Genomic DNA, 24141 nt, shown 5'->3' with positions numbered 1-24141 from the left:
GTGACCTAATGATATGTCAGGGAGTAGTTAAAATCATCTTCAAAAACCATTCAAGAAGGCTGCATGCTGTGGAATTCCAACTACTGTATATGATATTCTGGAAAATGCAAAACTGCAGAGACAGTCAAAGACCAGTGACTACAAGGAGTTGGTGGGGGGAGGAAAGATGAATTGGGGGGCACAGGGGATCGGTAGGGCAGAGAAACCACTCTGTATGGTACCGTCATGGTGGATTCATGTCATTACATGTGTGTCGAACCCAGGGAAGGCACAGCAGGAAGAGTGAACCCCATGTAAACTATGGACTCTAATGAATCACAATGTACATTTGCTCCTTGAGTGTGATAAACGTGTCGCACAGACGCATGATGACCGTAATAGGGGTAAACGGCGGAGTGGGGGTGAGGGAGCATATGGGGACCCTCTGTACTTTCCACTCATTTTTCTGTAAGCCCCAAACTGCTCTCAAAACTAGTCTGTTAATTCGACAACCACCACAACAAACCAGTGGGGCGGGCAGACATTCTCTCCCACTCTGGGGTGTATACAACCATCCCCGAGCTGTCTTTCTGTCATTTCTTCTTGCCTGACGTGAACGGCCACTACCATTCTGCCCTATACCCCTGTGGGACCCCCCACTGGCCGGGAAGGACACACTGTGGGCTGTGGGGAGGGGCGGGGGTCCCCGTGAGCTGGGGTGCCCCAGCCAGGCTCTGCACCATCTTCCCGTGTCCTACGGCGGGGTCGGCCCTGACTTTACAGAGCGGAGCCTGATGGAACCTTCTCTGGGACGTAGGAATGGGGAGAAAACACAGATGCATCGATGTCGTGCTCCAGTAAGCTGAGTAGGAGATCACCAAAGTACTCATCCTGGGGGAAGGCAGAATACAGCACAGATTCTAAAGAGCAAGGGTCTGTGCCAATCTATGCATCTCACACTCTTTGTTTAAATATGAATTTAATTAAGCACAGAATTCTAGCCGGGTGTGTAAAGAATGAAGGAAATGGCCTTGTGTGTTAGAAACCCCCTCTGGCAACAATAGAACATTCCACACTAGCCTGACGACTTGACCCCATGGAGGAATTCACATTTTCCGTGTATAAGCAGCTGGGTGCGTCTAGAAATCCCCAGGTTGGGAAGGGGGGGCCGGGAGGGTTTGGGCCGTGGACAGACCGGGCTCAGCACCAAGTCCTTGACAACACAACCACGTGCAGACACACAAGTAGACAAAGAACGTGAAGTCGGTAAACATGCTAACGGTGGGCACAAAGATGGACTGTCTTCTGGGGGTGACAGCTGACTCCGTCTCTCCCCACGTCTGGTCACAAATCCTGCCCCGAAGTCGTTTCAGGGAGGCCAGCAGGTGATGGGTTTGGAAGCAGGGTGGCGCCGGGGCAGCGGGAAATAGGACGGTCACACGGCTGTGCGTGACGCAGGCTACACGTTCTCTCTTGAGTGTCCCCAGATTTCCGCCCACAAGGCTGGGTGCTGCCGGCTGGCGGCCATCAGTTCACAGGGGACGCGAGGCCTTCCTTCCTGCCACGGGGGGCCCGGGCGCCATCTTGACAGTTGTGGAGTTGGGCTGAGTTTTGCTTTTACTGACACGTGGCTCCTTCTGTCTCTGGCTGATGTTTTGGAGCGATCTCAGCCCCAGCATTTTACAATACTTGTTACACTGGTGTAGCGCTTTGAACTGGTCGATGAAGGTCATGGAGCAGTTGCCTTTAAATCCTTTGTACCTGTGAGTTTGGGTAGAAGGACACAGACTTTTTTAAAAACAGGACACTTCACCAGCTTTATCAGGGGAGACTAAGGGTACATGGAAAATATACTGATTCCCACTCTAGACAAGAAGGGCTAAATGTTTGTCACAACTATTGAAAGGAGAAACAAACCCTGTGGGACTGAGCAAAGGCAAAGACCCACTGGCATGCAGAGTACAGACCCAAGGCCTGGGATTACACAAGTCTTCTAGATGCTTATGGTTCCAATAAAACAGCACGTTATTGCTCTTTTCCTTTTAGTCATAGTGACTAGTGCTGGACCATCTTGATAAAAATTAGACCTCTTGGTGGTCTGAAAGCTACCCCATCCCATCCAGAGGTTCTAAATAAAAAATTCTACAACTTTGGGGCTGGAAAAAATTATTTCGTTTAGACCTTTTGATTTATAGTTAAAGGAATTTAGGCCCAGAGATTCTGGCACCAGCCAAGAAAACTAAGCAAGTTGGTACAAGAGCCAAGATTAGGATGCAGCTCAGCTCTGTCCTGTGTCACCCCGCCTCCCCCTGCTCCCCAGCAGGAGAAGAATATGGGCCTTTGTCATTAGTGGGCTCTAGAAGGGACCACACTGACCTGCCTCGGAGTAGTCTCAAGGGTTGCTCCTTTGGGTTGGGACATTTAATACTCGAACTGTAAATGACTTTTTTCACATCCCAATCACAGAAGGTTAGTGTCCTCCTTGAGGGGACAAGTCTCCAGGCCCCCAATCTCCCCACCCACCAAGAAAGCTGTTTGACAGGTTGTTGAGAGGATGAAATGAGAAAATCCACACAGACCACCTAGCTCAGGGCCTGACATGCTGTACAGATTCAATTAGTGTTGACCAAGTTATTTAATGATCAATATTATAACATTTCATCCTGTGGAAGGGATGTTCAAGCCAAGATTGAAGAGTGAGGGAGGTAAATAGGGGAGCAGGGGTGAGCCTGGCATTAAGGAACAGTCAGCATAATTTGTAGGGCCCCGTACAAAATGAAACCATGAGCACCATGTTCAAAAATTATGAAGACTTTTGAGACAACAACAGTCGAGCACGCGTTCAATGAAGCCCAGGGTCCTTCTGAGCGCAGGACCCAGCGGACCACACAGATAGCATGCCCATGAAACCAGCCCTGCTGGGTGGGAGAGAGCTCTGGGCACATCTGATTAATAGGACAAACAAGAAATCGGTCTCTTTCATTGGCTGGTAGAAACCACAAAGGTGAACAAGCCTGGAATGAATGGGGACCAGGACTGTACGCTTTTCCCTATGAAATCCGAGCTGGGTTTGAAGCTGTTAAGGGAGTAAAAGGTTCCTTTCATCCCTGGGGCCAGAGCATCAGGCAGCAGCTCTAACTTGACGAATCTGTTACAAATCCAGCCTGCTCCCTCCTCCTCCTCCCTGCAAGGGAACGCTCTGCCCCTGGGAGCCCACAGTCCATTTGCTTGTGACAAATGACTCGGTTCCTAAAAGCCAAGCTCCCTCATTGAAGGAAAAGTCAGCTGGAGACAGGAGTTGAATCCAGCAGGGCAGAAAAAATTCCACTGCCAACCACGTCATCCAAACATCTCTATCTTCTGTAGGACACCGCGAGAAAGGCTGAACTGTCAGGCCCACTGCGTCCCTCTGGTGCCTGAGCGCTCCCGGGCAGGATGCGGGCAGGATGCGGGCAGGATGCGGGCAGGATGCGAGGCGGCCTCGGCCTGTGCTTCGCAGACAAGCTGGAGAGCCCGAGCTCATCCTTCCGCTGGAGGGAGGCCTCGCTCCTCACACAAACTAGGAAGGTCATGGGCAGGGGCAGCCTCCCTGCCTGGAAACAAGTCGTGGTCACCTGTCTCAGGCTGCCTTGAGGCTTTTAAACATTCGGACCATATCCAGTCTCTGCAGCAGGGTCTGCCCTCCTGACTAGCCCTGGGGAGCCCAGGCCTGTTCCCGGAAATCTGGCCCCTTCTTTTCCTCTATGTCACTCTTTCTTTAGACTCCTCTTGGAAAGCCAAAGTAGGGCAGCAGGGACTGGGGCTGGTTTTTACCATAGACGGCCGTGGGCCTGGTGAGGCCCTAGAGGGAAGGCTGCTTTGCTTGGTCTAGGAGCCCCTTTCTCAGCCACCAGCTCAAGTGCCTTTCTGTGGAGCCCTCCCTGGCCCTAGCCCCACCACGAGAAGAAATATCTCCAACGTCTTCCCTGTATCTTTAGGAGAACTACATCCACTTCTCAGAATTCGGGGGATGCCTCACATCTCTACACAGACTGTGATCTCTCCCAGGACACTACCTGGTTCCCAACATACCCGTCCAGGGGAGGCTCTTCAGTAAAGGTCAAGGATAAAACGGACACTAGCCCCATCCTCAGAGCTGCCTCATCTCAGCCCAGAGGGTCTCCAGAGCACATTTCTGAACTTCTCTTTCTCTCTGAGTCTCATTTTGGACCTTCCACTTGGCATACCATGCAATAATGAACTTCCATCCCTTACCTATCTCACATGTAGATCTTTTGGGCTGCCTAGCATCTGCTGAATTAAAAATCTTTCTCCGTTCTCAGTTTAGTTTTGGTCTCAGTCAGGGATGCTGGGCTCCTGCCATGACTTCCTATTCTCTCAAACTCACAGCCATGGCCGATGCCTTAAGAGAAAACAGGGCAACATCCTTCGTGTTCCTAGATCAATTAACCCAGAGTGTTTCAAAGGACATAAAGCTCTCCTATACCACCAAGCAATGGGGAATACAAGTTCTCCTGCCTCTGGTACCCCTTGCAAGCCCCATGTGCCATCGGCCACCAGCAGGAGTAGAGGAGACCATGAATCTCAAGTAGCCTGACATCTCTCCAGCATGATCCCCACTGCACTCACCTCTTTTGTTCTTGTTAGACGGTTGTACTAGGTTGAATAGTGTCCCCTCCAAGAGGCATATCCTTCCTGGAACCTCAGAACATGGCCTTATTTGGAAACAGTGTTATTATAGATGTAATTAAAATGAGGTCACACTGGAATAGGATGGGCCCTTAACCCAACACCCTGGTGTCTGTGCAAGAAGGGGAGAAAACATACAGGCACACCAGGGAAATACCACGTGACGACAGAGGCAGAGACTGGAGCGGGACATGTGCAAGCCTGGGAAGGCCAAGGACTGACAACCAGCTTGGGAAGCCAGGAGAGAGGCGTGGGGCACATCCTCCCTCACAAGCTCCAGAAGGAACCTACTCTGCTGACACCTACCTGGACTTTGGACTTCTGGCTTCCAGAATGCGAGAGAATATATTTTTGTTGTTTTAAGCACTAGTCTGTGGCCGTTCGTTATGGTGGCCCCAGGAATCTAATACAACAGAATAAAGAGAACCTTGTAGAACTTTTTCACACATTTCCATTTTTAGAAAGCTTAGCTCTGTGGAATTTTACTAACTGGATCTTTTTATCCTTGACCTCAAATTAGTATAATTTTCTAGCCCATCACTTTATGTTCATCTGTCCGTCCTCCCTCACGACCTCCCTCAAGTAGAACCATCCATTCATTCCACCAAACATCACCCAATGGGGTCTTTTCTTAAATATCTTTCCCCTCGGATGGGAGTGGTGCATACAAATTACCCAGGGATCTTGTTAAAATGCTGGTTTGGGCTCAGTAGGTCCGGGGGTCTGCATTGGGGTCCGGGATCCTGCATTTCTAAGGAGGTGTGGGGGGATGCTGATGCCACTGGTCCAGCAACCCCACCTGGAGGGGCCAAGAGATGAACTGAAGTGTGATGACTTCAAGTCAGCCCTACTGCATCTTGGAGACACTTTTCTATTTAAATTGGAACACAGGCATATGGTTTGTTCGTGAAAGTTGTGTCATACAACATCCTAGGAAGCTCTCTATTTCCACAATCCTGTCCTGACTCAGCACAGATTTATTCAGTACTCACTACGCGTTGGCAGCCATGCTAGGCTGACTTCTTGATAATCAGACTCATACAAAAATCGCCAGCTGATGGCATGGCCAGCTTTTCTCTCTCTCTCTCTCTCTCTTCTCAGCTCATCATGGCTTCCCTGTGCCATGGATTGCCTCCAAACACACCTGGAGAGGGCAAGTGGGTGGAGCCAAGTGGCAGAAACTTCCAGATCTGGCTGTGTTGAACGAATTAAGGTTTTTGTCTGACTTACTAAGGGACCCGTTAAAACTTCGTTGGACAAGAAAAAGCAATAGAGAATTCCCACACTTTAGTTAATCCTTTTAGAAGCAAGCCAGAGGCTATTTAGAACAAATTTTAGTTTGATATCCTTTCTGAAGAAACTTTTAACTTATAGGGAATGGCTACAAGGACCCAGAATTCAGGGTGAGGAGAGGGGTGAGGAATTGAAATAAACCTCTAGTTTTGGGGTGTGTGTGTGTACAAGAAAGCCAGGGCTGGATTTATGAACAGAGAGAACAGATTGCTATCTACATGTACAAAAGGAGGGACCCGGGGCAGCCCCCCACTCTGGAACCATCTGGTAATTCCTACAGTTCCGTCAATACCCTCCATTTCTTCATTTGTTCCTTCATTAGGCACCAGCTAGACAGCAGACATGATGGGGAGATTAAAAAGGATTAATAAGGTACATGGCCCTTTCCCAGAAGCTGGCCATCTTGTAGGGAAGACAGATACACAAACAAATAATTACATTTTATGTGATAAACAGCTACAGGAACCTGAGAGATGGGGCTTTTCCCACTGCGCGGTGGGTCCTGAGCAGGATTCACGCAGGAAGGACGGCTTGGGGTTTATGTGGCAGAGGGAACGGCATGGGCGAAGATTCAGAGGACGTTCCGAGCAAGAGCAGGTGTTCTGAGGAGGGATGAGGCCAGAGGACATTTGTGGAAGGCTTCAGGAGCCATGCTATGTAATTGTTCCTGTGGGTCGGCATTTCCCGAAATATGTTCCAAGGAGCAAGAGCCCCACAAGATGCTTTGAAATAAAAATCATCCTGTGGTGTAAGTACTGCAATTAATGCTCTCTAATCTTTCTCCCTGCGCCCCTGGGCCTTGAAATCACCCACTGGCTCTTTAAACACCATATGAAGTTTCACACTAAAGAAACCACCTACACTTATTCAATCCAGGGTTTCTCAAGATTATTTGACAACAGGAATCTTGTTTTCACACAATCCCTTTGAAAATGCTTCTGTAAGAGTCGCTGAGCTCTTTGCGGTGGGGATGCTGTAATGTAACCACATCTGTGTTTTCTACACAAGTTGTGTTCTGAGCTTGTCTACGATCTTCCTCCCTTTGGAGAGGTGACCTTCGCACCCCACCCCCACAAGCACCATGGGAACCCTGGTCCGGCCACCACCACCTCACCCAGACTATGGCTGTAGCCTCCCGGGGGCTGTCCTTGCTGCCCGCCATGGTGGGCAGTCTCCTGCCCCACAGGGTGAGTCAGATCATGGTCACACAGCTGCTCAAGGGGCTCCGTGTCCCTGAGAAGCCACCCCAGCTCCTTCGCTTGGCTGACAGCCCGCTCTGCCCCAGCCTGCCCACTCCCTGCCCTTCCGCCTCCTCTCGGCTCCTCCCTCAGGCCCCAATTTGAGCAATAGCCTGGGGAGGCTCCATGGAAACCGGCCCTGGCACTTTCTTCCCTGACATCCGCCCAGGCTGGAAAACGCGGAGTCGTAAAGAGAGGAGGGCCAAAAGCAGCCCACGAGTCTGGTGCTCTGGTTCTGCTGGCAAGGGCATTCTAGAAGCCCTGCACACTTGCATGGCTTCTGCTGTCTTGCTGCTGAAGGAATCTCCCTAAGCCAGGAGGGGCTCTGTGCTGTGAGCCCTGAGGAAGCGAGAGCAGGAGGGAGGTCCTGGGGAGGTGAGGGAGAACCAAGCATCTACAATGGTCCCCGTTCTCGTGACCGTGGGTCCCCACAGATATGCCAGCACATAGTCCTCTCCTTAGTATCTGAAACACAAACTCAAGTCAGGACACAGAGGGCCAAGGAGGGGATCCTGGAGACCAGACAGCTCTAAAATGGGCAGTCTGAGAGTCATCCACTGTCCTCAGCCCCAGAGCTGTGATTCCCAAAGCTCCGGCCCAAACCCAGATTTTAGCTGCAGAGGGAGGAGCCCCTTTAGGGCACAGAGTCGGGCAGTTAAGACAAAAGGGCATCAGCATTCCCATTAAGGTTTCACCATCAGAGAGCATCTGGGCATGGGGTGGTCGTGGAGGCCACATTTTTAGTGTGCTCAGGATGGGATGGCACTGACTGAGGCGCCTTCTTTATGTGACAAGCTCTGAAATCTTTAGGGAAGGGTTTCTGCTCCTCTGGAACATCACTCCACAGTGAGCCCCTCATTCTTTGTGGGACACACACACACACACAACACTCCTTTTTCTAGCTACCTTCTAGACATTTTCATGTCTTCTATTGACAAACTTGTTGAGTCCATGGCATCTTTGTGGCACGTTCCCTCTTCCATCCCTGTAACCTGGCTCCAGCGCACTTTGCTTGGACCTTCCTGGAGGCACCGAGAACTTCTTTCTGGACAGTCTGGTCTTCATCTAGCCCTATGCTCTCAGGCTCTTGTGAACCCTGACCTTCTTGGCCCTCAGTTCTTCATCTTCCATTTCCCTCCTCCTGTCTTCCAGGGGCCCATCCTGCAGGGGCCCATCTCAAACCCTTCAACCTCTCCAGATGTTCTTTCTGTTCAGACTTGCCTCTGAAGCTGGATGGCAAATGACAAGGAGCCTGGCTGCAGGTCACTCTGGTCCTGGGGATGGCCAGGCTGGGGGATAGTGCCGAGGAAGGGGGAGAAGCCCACAGCTCCAACTTTACTCACTTCAACAAGCTGTCCTTTGCAAGACTTTTGGGCCAAGACCAGGAGACTGCCATGCTATTCCCACTCCATGGAGGGGTATGTCCTTGCTGACTGTTGGATCCGGGAGACTCTGAACACACCGAGAACATTGCTGTTGGTACCAGCCTTGCCAAAATTGTGAAAAGGGTAAATGTTCCCTTCATGGGCCTCCAGACCTCCTTGATGGCCAAGACTGGCCAAATAAACCAGCCACTGGCCAAGGTGCTCTACTGTGTGACGGCTTCATCAGATTAAAACAGGATGCAGACCGCCCTCCAGGATAGATGACAATGGGGCCGTGGGGAGAAGCGGAGAGTTAGGTAAGGTGCCTTTCTCAGGTCCCTTAGACCCGAGAGACTGTCCTCTGAAGCCTGTGTTGGCAAGTCCGCTGGAACGTGTGGGTTCTACAGGGACACGGCCCTGCTGTGAGAAGCACTTACAGGATGTCAGGAGATTCTGTCCCCGGGTCCCTTTGTTTCCTCCCCTCCTGGCAGATTCATGCATTAATGGTCTGCCTGGAGTCAGCACACACGCAGGGCGCGTGCACACACACACACACACACACACACACACACCATGCGCACGCACATGCACACACAAGCCTACCGTAGGGCCGTGTGTCTTGAATACAAATCCTATTTCTTTGCATCCCCCAGCTTGTGTTGCCCTTTCCCTCCAGGTACGGTGGGGTCTCAGACTTGTGCCTGCCCGTGGGCACTCGAGGCTCTGCCGTGGGCTGCTCTTGGCAGTGAGGATACAGCCTTTTTTTCTGGAGCTTAGCTTGACTAAATGTGGGAGTCTGGTTTAATCTTTCCTCTTTTTCAGGGCTTGTAGGACGAGACTGCACACACCAACAGCGGCAGAGCCTGCTTTCTCAGGGCAATTGTCCTTCCCAGGCTCCTGCCTTGACATTTGAGTCCCCATCACCTCATGTTTGCCCTTCTGCAGGGAACAAGCCATTTATCATTCTGTCTCCTGAATTTGGTTTCCACGTCAGGGACACTGGGCATTGCCATGCATCTCGTGGCTGCTTCTTTCTTTCAAGTGTAGAAATCTGAGATACTGGCGCTGGTCACCCTGAGGAGTGTCCTTTGGTGCTCTTCACATCAGACCTATGTCGTCCAATGCTTACTGACTGGGAAGAAATCTACTCAGCGTACTCTTCGCTGTTTCACTTTAATCCCCGCAACATAAAATGAGCTTTTTTTTTGGAGCCTATAAAGGGAAAACGTATTGGCTCTGGTGCCCTCTGGTGGCCAATCACATCACGCCATCTCCCCAGAGGTAGACAAATTTCATTCCCATTAAGGTTTCACCATCAGAGAGCATCTGGGCATGGGGTGGTCGTGGAGGCCACATTTTTAGTGTGCTCAGGATGGGATGGCACTGACTGAGGCGCCTTCTTTATGTGACAAGCTCTGAAATCTTTAGGGAAGGGTTTCTGCTCCTCTGGAACATCACTCCACAGTGAGCCCCTCATTCTTTGTGGGACACACACACACACACAACACTCCTTTTTCTAGCTACCTTCTAGACATTTTCATGTCTTCTATTGACAAACATCTCCCCAGAAATTCAATGGCTGGCTGGGAGGGGCGCGGGTTTCCAGGACCTACTGGGACACCTGCCGGTCGGCTCCCCTACACATGGTTTACACGGGCTTTGATTTGGTGAAGTTAACTTTCTAAATCTCCAGTTATAGAATTAGGCGTTTTCCCTTTTCCCCTTCAAAGAGCTTTCAAGCAATTCCAAATGGGAAAAATATTCAACTGTCCGGTCAGTGTCTTGGGTCTGCCGAGAAAATGGGTTATTAGATGTTGCAACAGTGCTATTGGCCACGCTTTGTAAGCTGAAGTTTTCGCACTCACCACTGCTGGAAGGTCATGGGTACTGGGGACAGGTGATGCGTTTCCAGACATCTTCCTATCGCTGGCTCCCAGGAGAAATAGGACATACTTCTGTCTTAAGGATCATTCTACCAGGTAAAGTGGCATCAAAACAAATAAGTCATGACAGTTCCTATTTTATTTTACAAGATTGTAAATAACTGCCCTCAAAATAGTCGCATACCCTCTGCCTTCACTCAACAAGAGGACAAGACAGGTCGCACTTACTGGGAGGCCAGCAGCCAAACATACGGTGCAGATTGAGACATAAGGGAATATTTTCTTTAAATGACACAATGGCTTCTCTTCCTGCCAAAGATTCTGACCACTGCTGGCCAGAAAAGGGTGGGTCCTAAATTTGGGAGATCCTTTTCTTGCTGCTTTAAACAATACGGTGTATTGTTTATTATTAAAAAAAATGTTTTTATTTTTTTCAGTAATCTCTACACCCAACGTGGGGCCTGAACTCATGACCCCAAGATAAGAGTCACATGCCTGAGCCCCCCAGGCGCCCCTGTTTATTATTATTGTCGTTATTAATTATTAGTAAAGTAAGTCAGACTGGCCTCCTCCATGCTTCTCCCACCCATGCCTTGTGTTCTTTCTAATGTGGTTAAAAGACCGTGTGTAATGCTGCCTACACGGAACACTGCTTCTTAGGATCGTGCCCATTCCCCAGGCTCCTCCCTTTCCAGCCAGGATGAGTTAAGCCCTCTGGGGTGCTTGCTAAGAATAAAGAGAAAGTGCATTATGGACACTTAGCTGTCCATCCTCTCTCCTGCTCTGCAGAGGCCCTGGGGCATCTGCAGCGCTCCCCAGCCTCTTCCCCAGCTTGCAGTCCTTCCCACCTGGGCTCTCCTCAGCCTGTCTTGGAGCTGCCTTCAAATCAGAACCCTTTCTAAGGGTTCTTCCCTTTGAGCTCCATGTTGCAGCTCTAGCTTTCCCTGGAGAGTCTCTTCAGTTGAATTTCAGCTCCAAACGTGCCGTGATTGCAAGCAGCCCGCCCCTTTCCCTGCACCTCCTGCTTGGGAAAGTAAGAAGGCTGGACATGGTTGTCGGTTCTCAATCCAGAGCAGAGGGGTTCCCAGGGGCCTCCGAAGAGATCTCCCAACCACTCCTTACACTCCAATTGAGGGTCCCCCTTTTATCAGTTTTTTAAACTGGGCTTCTAAGAAATGTTTCTTTGGGGGGAAAAAATTGTGACTTAGGAAAATTTGAAAGAACAGTTTTTAAAAAACAATGGACAAGATGATCTAGTATCCCTTCTAAAGCTCTCAGGTGCTTCAGAACTCCCTTCTGTCCCGTCTCCTCCTGACCACTCCTTAGGAGAGAAGGCCATAAGTAACACTTTAGAGACAACATTTTGCACTGGGCTCCAGCCATCAGCTCTCCTAATGGGTCTTGGGCAGTTGTCCCAAGCCAGATAAGTCACATTAAAGCTGAGAACAAAACCAAGGGATTGCATTTCTTTTTAAAATGAGGACCAAAATGTACAATGAGTTCCCAGAAACTGTTAAGATGCTTTTAAAAGATGTCTTAAATAATCATGCTCTTAAGCTTGTCTTAGCTTTTGAAACTTCTTGGGCAGGTTTCTGCTTTGTTTTGGTAGAAAGCTGTTCTAAAGAATGGTATGAAATTTGTCTACCCTGGCATCAGGCTGAGGGAAGAGGGAGGAGGGAAACCAGTGTTGATCACGCACATACTGAGCTTCCGGGCCTGGATGCAGATTAACGGGGGTGGGGGAGGGATCCTCAAGACAGCCCTCTGTGTCCCCATTCGGTAGATCAGTGGCTTCCAGAACTTAAAGTCACGTGACCCGGGACGCCTGGGTGGCCCGGTCTGTTAGACTTCCAACTCTTGGTTTCTGCTCGGGTCATGATCTCGCATTGTGGGATCAAGACTCTATGTTAGTGAGGACTCTGCTTGTTTGTCTCCCTCCAATTTTGCCCCTCCCCCCCCCACTCGCACGCTCACTCTCACTCTCTCTCTCTCTATCAAATAAATAAAATCTTCAAAAAAAAAATTTTTTTTTAAAGTCACCTGATCACATAGCTGGTAAGACGAGAACCCAGCATTCAAACCAGGTGTGCATGATGCTGAATTTGCAATTGCCCACAGGGAACACGGAATCTGCTTTACTTGGGCAATGCTTTTGAGGTCCAGAGAAATCTCTTCATAAATAGCAGCACCATTATTTTCTTCTCTAAGTGGGGGAAACTGTCCAGGACAAATGACTAACTCGATGGGTATGAGGACAGCAGACATGAAATGGCACCATCCCGCACACACCAGGATGTGCGGTCACCCATCCCACGGGCCGGACAAACGCCTGTAACACAAGAAGAAGCAAGGCCGCCACTGGGAGAGTCACAAGTAAATGGCACAAGCCAAGATTTGAACCCAAGACTCTCTCTGAAACCCCAGTTCTCCCCACTACGTCGTACCCCGCCTGCCATGCTCTCCTCACATGCCCAAGGCCACAACGAAATTTCCAGACTCATCTGATGCTTAGGGCTCTGGTTGGCACTGGGGATGCCGTATGGAGGGAATTCCCACACAAAACTGTATTATCCTGAGCCGCTTTTTAGAAGGAAAACACCCAAACTGCATCTTAGTTCTAAACCCAGACCAGAAGCTCTGTGTTGTCAGTGAGAACTCTGTGAATCAGAGTCAATGATCTGGAGGTTAAAAAGTCCATTTTCCCCTTTTTTTTGCCCCATTCCTCTGCTTTTCTCTGCCCTTCACTAAGGTTGGAGATAGGTTTACTTGTTGAAGGACTGCTGATGCTGGTGGGCGGAAATAACCAGAAAGTTCTCTCGGATAAGTCATTAGCAGCCAAGGGGGGAGTAAGCTCTATTAATCAGGCCGTTCTGTTTTCTCTATTTCTGATGTTATGACATCTGGGGTCTTGCTCACCCTGGAGAGACTGCCCTTCCCAGGTAGCCAATTCCTAGAGATAGTGGATGACTGGCCTTCTAGAACACCTTTCATATGCAAACTAGCCCATCTAAAGCCTTTCTCACACCTGCCTTCGTGGCACCAGGGCCAGACAAGGAGGACTGCCCCCCCCCCCCCCCCCCCCGACCCCAGAGCCTGCTGACATTTTTCACACTAGCCAATCCCAAGCTTGCTTTCCCTGCCTCACCCATTCCTTCCCTTGAAAACCAAATCAAACATGTTGCTCATGTTCTGCCTCCAGACTGACCCTCGTGCTTCCCTGTGCGGACCCCACAGCCTGGCCCTCTTCGGGGTTGTGAGCAACAAATGCTTGTCAGTGGCTTTTGTCCTCCTTTTCCATCCAGAAAAGGATTGGCCTCGCCATACCTGGACAATAATAACACATAAGCCATCCGTCCCTTCGAAAAGTCATCCGTCCCTCTATTTCGTCCTCGTGATAGACAGTCTTGGGCCATGGGAACAGCGGGAGTGGGCAAAAGCAAGGGGCAGCTCCAACCCAGAACTGTATTTTCACCAGGAACCACAAATTGCCTGCTTTCTCCTCAACGGTGGTCCAGCAAAGCAGAGAGAAGGCACAGATGTTCAAGAGATCAGCCAGGAAGATGTCACAGTGCCGTCCGGGCATAGCCCACACGGAACCAAGCCAGACCCTACACTGAACTGGGAAAACAAAGCCACACAACCACCAAAGTAAGGCATCACAGCTGTTCCCTAGCCATTTGCTCCTGAAACCACCTCCAGGGAAGTGTGGGAGCCGCCTGAAGGACTTTTTGGGATAAGGGGCGGGGGGGAATCGTTAAAAATATGCAAATTGAATTCACTGCACTCAAATGCAGAAAAATTAAGAAGATTCTAATAGTGAAGATATCAAAGGCAGAAAAATGGAATGTTCATGATTAAAAGAAATTCCAATCATGCTGGCGTTGACCCCCCATGGCTCTCCTGGTAAGTGAGAGAAGCGAATTGAATTCGTCCCAGGAACATTTGTCATCTGCAGTTAGGACAAGAAATCGACTTGCCCATATCAGTTTCACAGTGTGTGCCCGGCAGGTGTTTGGAGGCTCAGAATCGAATGAGATGTGCTGGGGTTTTTTCTACTCACCCTTTAGCCAGTGTTGCTATGCCAACGTCAGTTAACTTCATTCCTACACCTATAGGGAGAGAGAGAGGTGAGATTTGTGTTACCCGGGGCTCCTGGGAAAGGACTGGCCATCCACTCCGGGGGAAGGGGTACTGATAGCCCACCCGCCTTCCTCTCCTACATAAGCACACGTTCCTCCTTGTTTCCATCAGCACTGACGGCCTTGCAGACATACTTCCAGCTTTGTGGGATGATAACGGGGGACGGCAGGCCTCCGACAGCACTTTAGGGGAATTGTGTCTCGCGGGAACCAGTGGTGGGGCCTGCCACCCCCAGCCACCCCCAGGCCTTTGTAGCTCGGGCAACGATGTCCTCTGTGTGCCCGGCCCACCCCCCGCTGCCGTAGCTCCATGCACGGCTCTGAGCCCGGCTGCCTGGCCCGCAAGCTCTCTCCCTGGAAACGCTCAGACGGGCCTTCGGTCTGCTCCACCGGGTCACTGCAGTGGCGGGTGACGTGGGCATGGGCGTGGGCCGGGGGAGTGGTGAGGTCAGCAGTGAGAGAGTCCAAGATGGCATTGGTTCAGTTCCAAGCCAAACTCCAGACATGCGATTTCCCATCCCCGTAAAGATGGTTTCCCAATTAAGGAGGGAAGATTTTCTGGGTTGGCTTTAGGCCCAGGGAAACACTCCTGAGTTACATGGAGACTTGGAACTACTGGCCTGGAGATGCTGACCGCTGTGACCCATGGTCTAACCCTTTAACTTATCCTAGCCTCTACCCGTTAAACCATGGGGGGGCTGGTTACCAACACCAAAACAAGCCACACAGCTCCCTGAGCTTCCCACTCTGGTTCAGCAAGAGCCATGGTGTACCCCGGATAGAAGCGCAAGCGCACAGGAGGCTTTTTGCCTCTGCCCCTCCAGCAGGAGCAGTTGAGAGAGTGGCTGAGGAACCAGAGACTCAAAGAAAACGGAAAATCCTTCTGTCTTGCAGGGCGGGCAAGGCCGGAGTAGCCATCACCTGGGGCGGTAGAAGAGCCATGCTCTCACCCTGTCCCCGTCTCACTCTGCATCCCTAACCTCTTCCAGATCTGGAGGAAGACAAACCTTTCTGACGCCCAGAGTGTGGATGGCCTCTGGCCTTTCCAGACTCTCCTTGCCAGACCCGGGAGCATTCAGCTCCTGTCTCTCTAGGGTGGTGGCCACGGGCACGGGCTCCGACTCAGTGGACCTCCGCCTCAAGCACATGCCTGCAATCTAGTGATAGGCCTTCTGTGGCAGAGCATGGGGTCCACAGTGCTACCCCACCAGTCTGTCTGGCTTGCCTCCCCCTCTCTTGCCCCTACCTCTTGTCCTACCCAGGCCTGTGGTTGCTGTATTCCCCATGGCCAGCAGATGACCCGCTCGCAGAGGGGCCTGGCAGCACAGAAACCGGTCTGGGCTGTGGACGAAGGAACCAGCATCCTCTCCCAAGCCAACCCCGAGGTCAGACTTGATGGCAGCCCAGCTCCGTGGGTCTCCACTCTTATGAGCGCTGCTTTCGGAGGCCCGGGAGAGGAACCCTAATGGGTTAATGCCCTGATTCAGCAGCATCTGCCCGGAGTACGGCAAAAATACAGGCCATGCTGCTATTCAGGCTGGTTAGTCAGACAGAAGCAATGGCGTTCCTTTTCTGCAGTGCACCTGTGAGCTAAATCCGACCTGGCACTTCGGGTGAGCCAGTGAGCATTTTAAAAGCCGCTTTCGCAGAGGGCGAATAATTCATCTCATTCTTGCAAAGCTGCTAACAACGAGAACATATGCAGAAATGCTTCACATAACCTTTATTACAGGGGCTGTGCTTTAAAAAAAAAAAAAAAAAGACACCAAATTGTAAAAGCCCTCTTTGGACATCTTGTTTTTGTGGAATGCTGTATTTAAAAATCACAGCTCTGAGCTGCATTTCAATCCAATTTTAAAAAGTCATTTGGCAAAAGGTCCTTGAACTTGGGAATTGCTTTTCCTGCCTCTCACAATTACCAGCTATCAGTTACAGTTGAGAAAAATAATATAATTTTGAAAAGGAAACGTGTCTCGGTTTAGTAATTTGCTGGGGATTCAACCAAAGTCTCCATAGGATAATAATTTGAATTCTAGTGTGGAGCAATGAAGTGGAGTGGGGGATAACAGTCATCTACGGGTCGTTTCTGGTGGAAGGAAGGAAGTAGGCAGCATCAGGAATTTGTTCTCCAGAACTTGAGTTCTTGGGTCTTTGGGGTGACCGCTTCTTACGATCCCTAGTGATCTCAGCGGTGGGCAGACCTCAGGGCCAAATCACATGTGGGGATTTTACCCCCAAGCTTGCAGAACCCACCACAATCCTGTCAACAACCTAATGCAATGAGGGAGGGGATCGCTTTTAAGAGTCTGAGAAGGTCATAGTGGAGTTTGAGTTTGTTTGGGGTTTTTTTAATCCTCATTCCAGTGTCTCAGTTAAATTAGAAAATGTACAGGTTCTCTAGAGAATGGATGTGCTATCTTGTACACAACGATGATGACAATAAAGAGATTTTCCCCAGCAGCAGAGAGTAAATAAACCCCGTTATGATACACCGTGCCAACACATTAAACCGCACACATCATTTACGGAGAGATGTTAACATTCCACTACGCTTGTTTACAAGTGCCTGGAAGCAAAACTAGCTGTGCACAGAGTTCCAGGGTGTTGCTTTTCAGTAGAAGAACTACATTTATTGCAAAATTAACTCTGAAGGAGAAAAGATGGAGGGGGGAATCCAGAATTACACAGCCGGAGTCTAACTAGAATAGATAGGGATGTGTGTGTGTGTGTGTGTGTGTGTGTGTGTGAGAGTGACAGTGGAGTCTCTTCAGAAAGTGAGCGGGTATGGCAGCCTTCAGTATGCAGATTGGCCCCATCTGCAAGACTGTAACACGGTGCACTTCCCAGCTGGCCTACAAGAAGGTCCTCACTAGAAGCTTTAACATCGGGAGACACTTGGCAATCTCTCGCAAATTGGTAAATTTGCAGTTTAGTGGAAAGAGCCTGGCTTTTGGAGTCAGAAACCACAGGGTAGAGTCTTGGACCCCTCTGCTTATTGGCTGAGTGACAGCAGACAAAGCACTGTCTCTGAGCCTCTGTTTTCTCATCTGTAAAATGGGATCCTAATGTCTTCTTTGCAGACTTATGTCTTATGTCTTCCTTTTGTCTTATGAAGATCAGACAAAAATTATAGGAAAAATGAGTACATACAAAAAGGGGGACCGCTCTGAACATTTTTGCAACTTCTTGTGTCTATGGTTATCTCAAAATAAAAAGTTTAAAAAATCGGGGAACACTTACTATGTGGCAATGCTGTGCTACATGTCTTCCCATTCTGTTTAAGCCTCACAACAACCCCACACGTAAAGTACTGAGGCGCAGAGAGGGAAGTAATTTGCCCAAGGCTCACAGCTAGGAAGCGGTGGGAACAGAACCCAGAGGCAGTCTTGCTCTTCACCACCAGGCTGTAGAAAGAGCTGGAGATCCTCGTCTGTGACAAGGTCTGACATAGAGCAGGCACCCGATTATAGTTCAGATTTTTCTTTGCAGTATTATTATTTGGAAAGGAAGAGGAAAAGGAAAACCCTTGTGGTAGAAACTGTTGGCGCCCCACCCACTGCCCTCACCCTAACCGCTTCCGTGCACGCTGGCCCCCCTCCACATGCCACCAGCATTTCTTTGCCTGAGAACTTTCTCTGATCACGGGAGCCTGCTTTGCTCAGCTTGGCTTGTCCGTGTGCAGGTGGTAAGTGCAGGAGCATTAACACCCCCACCAGGAGTAGCCTTCCACCGGTAGCTAAAGACAGTTGGTGTATAAAGACCCCTGCTCCCTCACTCTTGCGTGAGATAATTCTGAGGAGCTGCTCTGCACAGGCTCCCAGAGTCTCCCCAGCAGGCAGGAGCTTCAGTGACCCGCCGCGGAAACTGGCTTTGTTATAAGGTTCCCCTACTGGCCGCCTTCCCACTGCCTGTCCCACTTCTCTCTCCTACCAGTGTTTCCTGGGATCCCTTCCCCAATATTTGTACCTGAACATTTGTGTGCAGGAAAGGATTAACCTTGCCCAAATAAAGGTTCAATCCTTGCCCAGCTCCTGAGAGGTAACCCCTAAGCCCCGGAATGACCTGCCTGATAAGAGTGTCTTGGTCTACCTGGGGCCATGGGTGTGACCTCTGGAGAGGCTAGAGACCAAAGTCCACCTTGTGACTAGTGATGCCTATGTGATGGCCTCCCTCCCCGCCCCCCAGTAAAAACTCTGAACACCGAGGTTTGGGCGAGCTTCCCGTGCTCTTCCTGTGCGCTGCCACACATCATTGCTGGGAGAAGTAAGCGCTGTCTACGTGACTCCACTGTGACAGGACACCTGCCAGTTCCACCTGGCTTCCCCCTGACTCTGCCCCACGAGCCTCTTCCTTTTGCTAACTTGAGTCTGTATCCTTTCACTGTAAGGAACCATAACCATGAGTGTAAAGGATTTTCTGAGTTCTGTGAGTTCTTCCAGCAAATTAATGAACCAGAAGGTGGTCTTGGGGAACCCCAAACTGCAACTGGTCTCAGGGCTGTCTCTCTGGGTACCCTAATTATCATATCCCCACTTCATATGACAAAGGCATTCCCGTCAATTTGCACATAAATTGATAATGCTGCAAACTAGCCAGTGGAGCTTGAAAATCTAAAGCAACTGTGAAAGACCCTTTCATCTATTAAGAATGAATGATTACATCTTAATTCATCTTTTGGTACAGCCAGATTTTCCTCCATACTTCGGAATTGCCCCTGTGGAGGATAGAACAATCAAGCCAATTTTCGGTTACCTGTAGTAATAGGAACGCATTATTGGTATGAATTATTACAATGTACTTTAGTGCTCCATTTGGCTGGTCATTTCAGGTTCCTGTCTCAGCCCTTGTTCCTGATGAGACATTAGTCACACCTTCTGCTGGTAAAGATGCTTAAAGGCATCCAGCAGACCTCTCCCTCTCCTCCCGTCCACACCCCCAGGAATATTCCAGGCCCGCGGCATCCCTGGAAGCCAGGCCAGGCTGCTTTCCTCACCCTGCATGTCCGTGACCAGGAGGCAGCCACTTGTCTTCTGGTATACCCAGTGCTGGAAGGTACAACACTTCTGACCAGCCTCCGATTCTCTTCTCAAGAAGTTTATCTCCTTCCCATCCCTGATGGAATACTTCACAAATTCTCCAATCAGCTCCTCCTCCACTGTTGCATAAGGGATGTTGTTCGCAGGGCGATGGATAAGAAAGATGGGAATTATCCTGGAAGGGAAGACAGCATGGGCACACATCACGTTCTCACCTGGAATTAGAGACTGGGGGCATTCTGCCTTCACTTGGGGGAGCGGGGAGATGCAGAACAAATCCCCAGACCCCACTAGATATAGGCTGGCCCCCGACCACAATGGTTGTTCAAAAGGTGGAAAGATATATTTCTGTCTTTCCTTTGTGCCTGGAGTTGGTCAGAAATCCTTCCTTGGGAAGGAGTTTGACTGCCCATGTGGAAATGAATGTTTGCTTTATAGTCATATCTCAGTGACCCATTGGCCATATATCCACCCATCATTTCTCCTTCTTTCTTTCTTGCCTTCCTTCCTTCCATTCAGTCAGCAAATATTCATTCAGTGGTTTCTATGTCAGATGGTCTTCCACATGCTGTTCTAGAAAACAGCGAAGAAAACAGAGGCTCTGCTCTCAAGGATCTTACATTTAAATGAGGGAGACAGGCAATAAAGAAGTCAATGTATAGTGCTAGGTGCTAGGTGAAAAAATAAAGCAGTGGAAAGGTGCTAGGTAGCGCAAGGGTCAGGCAGGGGCTGCTATTTTACTGAGGGAGATCAGAGAAGGCCTTGTTAAGAAAGAACGTTTGAGCAGAGACCTGTAGGAAGGGAGGTGGGGAGCCATGAAGGTATCTATGGGAAGAGCATTCTAAGTAGAAGGAACAACAAAGGGAAAAGGCGCTGGTGCAGGAGCATTCTTGGTGGGTTCCAAGAGCAGGGAGGGGCCCGTGTGGCTGGAGTAGAGTCAGCAAAGGGGAGGTGGTAGCAGGTGGGTGCAGACAGGGAGGGAACGGGAAGCCAGACCTTGTGGGGTCTGGAAGGTCATTTGAAAAACTCTGGCCCTTTGTACTGATTTGGATGAGAGGCTACTGGAGGGTTTTGGACAGAGGAGTGCCACGATCACACACCCGTGTTATGGATGAGTCTGCCACTCTGGGGAGAAGGGGCCATGCGGGGGCAAGGGCTGAGCAGGGAGACCAGGGAGCACACAGCACAACAGTGGTGGCGGCCGCAGGGGAGAAGGGATACGTCCTGAATGGGGTTTTCCACACAGTCCATTCACCGTCACCCCCCTAGATGATTGTTGCCCATCGCTCCTCTCCTCACTCCGCCCCCCTCCTCCCCAGCCTCCCTCTCAGCTGATGGCCTTGCTTCCTGGGTTACTGTGCAGACTGAAACAATCAGAAGAGAGCTTCTAAGAGCTGCCACCACCACAGAGTCCTACCTCCCGGAGTCTGCGCCCCCCCTTTGCCCTCCACGATGGCTTAAGCCTCCTTGCTCCCCCCCGCACCTCTTCTTCCACTGGTGTCCTGGATCTGGCCACCCCCTCTGATATCAGGGATATTGCCCCAGCAAGTACTGCCCACATCCTCCATCCCCTCTTCCCTCTGCAGAACCATCATTGCCAAGTGGCCCAGCGACCTGCTGAGACACTCTGCACAGCATGCTGACCCCGCTGCCCCTCAACCACCGACTCACGGCTGCCATCCAAACTCAGATCAGTTTAGACTCACTGTCTGCAGTCCCTCCCCTCCCAGTCTCTCTGGGACCCACTCACGGAGGCATGCCCACTAAAGAAGCTTCGGTCAAGGGCACCAGTAGCATCCAGGTGTGGCTGAGTCCAACGGTCTCCTCTTCATCGCCGTCTTACTTGCTCTCAGTGCCACTGGACACAGCTGATCTCTCAAAGCACCTTCCCGCTGCTTCCAGAGACTCACTTCCTCTTGGTCTCCTTCCTGCTCCACTGGCTACTTTTTTCCTGTCTCCTTTGCTGGATCCTCATGTCTCCCCAAACTTTAGAGCCGGCGTGCCCTGGGAGAGCTCTTCTCTCTCTGCCCACACTGGCCAGTGACCTCCTTGCTTCAAGTACAATCGGCATGGTGATGGTTTCCACGTTTATATCCCTGGTCCAGACCTCTCCCCTGAGTTCCTGACTCACATGTCCAGCCTCCTACTCTCTTCGATCGATGTCTAATAGGCACCTCAAATTTAACACAGCCAAAACTGAACCCCTCATGTGCCCCACACTCCTATCTCTGCCCCACCTCGGTGACTGGCGGCTTACCCTCCCATTCTTTTCATTCAATAAAGGTCTACTGAGTAGCTTATGCCAGAATCTCAAAAACTCACCAGGAAAGCGAACATGAAAGAGACACAGCCCCTGCTTTGCAGGGACAAACGCTGGGAAGGGAGGTGCACGCTGCTCCCAACTCCTAACTAATAAAGACAGGCTGCAGGCTTTCCGGGTGCGGCGTGGCGTGACTTGAGTTGTAAAGACTGAGTAGAAATAAGCTGGTAGAGTGGGAGGCAAGGGGGAGGGGCACGCTAACAACCCCATCCCCTCCATCTTGGTACCCCCTAACTTAGTGTCCCCCCCGCTCACTCACACACGCACACGAGCCCATCTGAGTCCCACCCCCAGGTCCTCTCCTCACCCCACCCTGCCTGAACTGAAGCTTCCCTAACACTCCTCCCTGAGGTCCGCCGCAGGGGTGCTCTGCCCGCCCCCCCACTCCCCAGTTACTCTAGCATGGAGCAAGGATGTGACGTCACAACTGGCCCTTCCCGTTCATCAGTCACTGAGCAAGGAACAAACTGCACGGGGGCTTGTGAGGGGATGTGTAGGAATGCGCCTCACCTACCACTCACTGCGGGAGCAACCATGCGTTGGTTTGGCTCCAAGTCCAACTCGCTCTTTGACCCGTTACCCCTCGGTTTACAAAAATCCCGCTTGCTGGGGCGCCCGGGTGGCTCAGTCAGTGAAGAGTCCAACTCTTGGTTTTGGTTCGGGTCGTGATCTCAGGGTCGTGGGATCGAGCCCCGCATCGGGCTCTGCGCTCAGCACAGTCTGCTTGAGATTCTCTCTCCCTCTGCCTCTGCCCTCCTGCTCATGCTCTCTTTCTCTCTCTCTCAAATAAATAAATAAGTCCTAAAAAAAAAAAAAAATTCCCGCTTGCTAAGGTCACTCATTCTGATGGCTTTTAATTATTGCCCAGGATCTTGCCGCACCACCTGAGCGTTGACCCTTTTCCCCTCTGGAAGGACCCTCTCCCCTTAACCAGATCTGGGACACTGCCCCTCCCCCTGCTGTCCAGTGACCAAGTCCCACTACCACTGCCCCTCCCCGGGGCTGTAGCAAGGCCTCTCCGACTGGTCTCACTGCATCCAGCCTCTGCACCTCCTCTCGGGTGGGCCTCTTCCTTCCGGGGGCTAGCACTGATGCCCCCACCAATGTTCTGCCCTCCACTTGCACCGCCACCGCCAGGTGGAAACGTCTCGGTGGTCCCTGCACACCCCGGAGCATCTCGAGGCTGAGAAGCATCCAAATCATCCCCACCCAACACATACACGATCACACTCACTGTGCCGTCTCCTGCTTGCGTTCAGCTTTTCTAACATGGTTTCAAATATGGAAGCCTTTATGAAGGCTCTGTGTGTGTGTGTGTGCGTGTGCATGTGTGTGCGTGTGTGTGTGTGTGTGTGTGTGTGTTTCCCAGTGCAGAATCCTCTGATTTTGGTTCAATGAGCATGGAATTGGAGCAGATGCCTTTGTGAGGACCCCTATCCTTCCGTATGTTATCATTCATGCACTCACAGATTCTTCCCCTGTAAGGAAGGGACAGGTGTTTACATATCAAAATGTCCTAGTCTATCTTTAAACCAGTGACATATACGCGGGGGTGCTGATGACACTCATTAGCCCCTGTGTCCCTCACAAGCACAGGCCCTTCCCAAGTCCCTGCACCAATCTTTGTATTCATAATTTTGTGCTGTTTTCTTTAGAAAGCCCCCAGATTGTGGTGTCAAGTCACACAAAACTTGGGTGTGCCTCGCCGGACAGGGCCATGGTCCCGTGCTTTGTGGACAGCTCACCCAGTTGCCTCTCTTCCTCCTTAAGAAGAACTGAAGGGGGCGGAGACTGGGAAAGGGGGCTGGAGAAGAAAGAGAATGTGCGAGTTCACCGTAACTCAGTCCAGATTGCTCTCTTTGTGGGTTTAACAGAAAAGCAATTGTGTATTTTCTTTGCATTATGTTAATTTTTCTTGAAGTTGCTGAGAAATGTTTGTGAACTAAATAAGGACACTAAGCATTTCCTGACAAAGAGCAGAAAGACTGGACTTTCTATATGATATGCCCGATACACCACCTCAGGGAGAGTATTTCCCCCCCTTTGTGAGCTGACAGAATCAATGTAGGCAACAATTCCCTCCTTCCTTCTTCTCCCAGTTTCTACTGAAACACAAAAGACTGTTCTGTCTGAAATTTCCAACGTGCCCTGGCATACCTCTTTCTCTTTCCACTTAAACACGCACATATGATCTCAACCA

At 50.5% G+C, this 24141-nt stretch overlaps 1 protein-coding gene across 7 annotated transcripts in view; it reads right to left on the bottom strand.

Moving 5' to 3' along the window:
* Positions 1–941: 941 nt before the first annotated feature.
* The window catches only part of ALPK2 (alpha kinase 2), a 117704-nt gene continuing 94504 nt past the window's right edge, over positions 942–24141 (bottom strand). For 3 of the 7 annotated variants that reach the window (XM_036111957.2, XM_078060253.1, XM_078060254.1), the window contains 3 exons: positions 19579–19796; positions 14507–14555; positions 942–1740 (listed from right to left, as the gene is read on the bottom strand). In XM_036111957.2, the coding sequence (XP_035967850.2) occupies positions 1512–1740; positions 14507–14555; positions 19579–19796 (496 nt within the window). In that variant the 3' untranslated portion in view covers positions 942–1511. Of the gene's footprint in view, positions 1741–4608; positions 4695–4974; positions 5072–10428; positions 10536–14506; positions 14556–19578; positions 19797–24141 lie in introns of all 7 variants that reach the window. The other 4 variants (XR_013443284.1, XR_013443286.1, XR_013443285.1 and 1 more) reach the window with 4 other exon arrangements.

The sequence above is a fragment of the Halichoerus grypus genome, chromosome 13 (genome assembly GCF_964656455.1).
Source record: "Halichoerus grypus chromosome 13, mHalGry1.hap1.1, whole genome shotgun sequence".
Lineage (NCBI taxonomy): Eukaryota > Metazoa > Chordata > Mammalia > Carnivora > Phocidae > Halichoerus > Halichoerus grypus.
The sequence above is the reverse complement of the archived record's forward strand: the minus strand, read 5'-3'. Positions and strand labels throughout refer to the sequence as shown.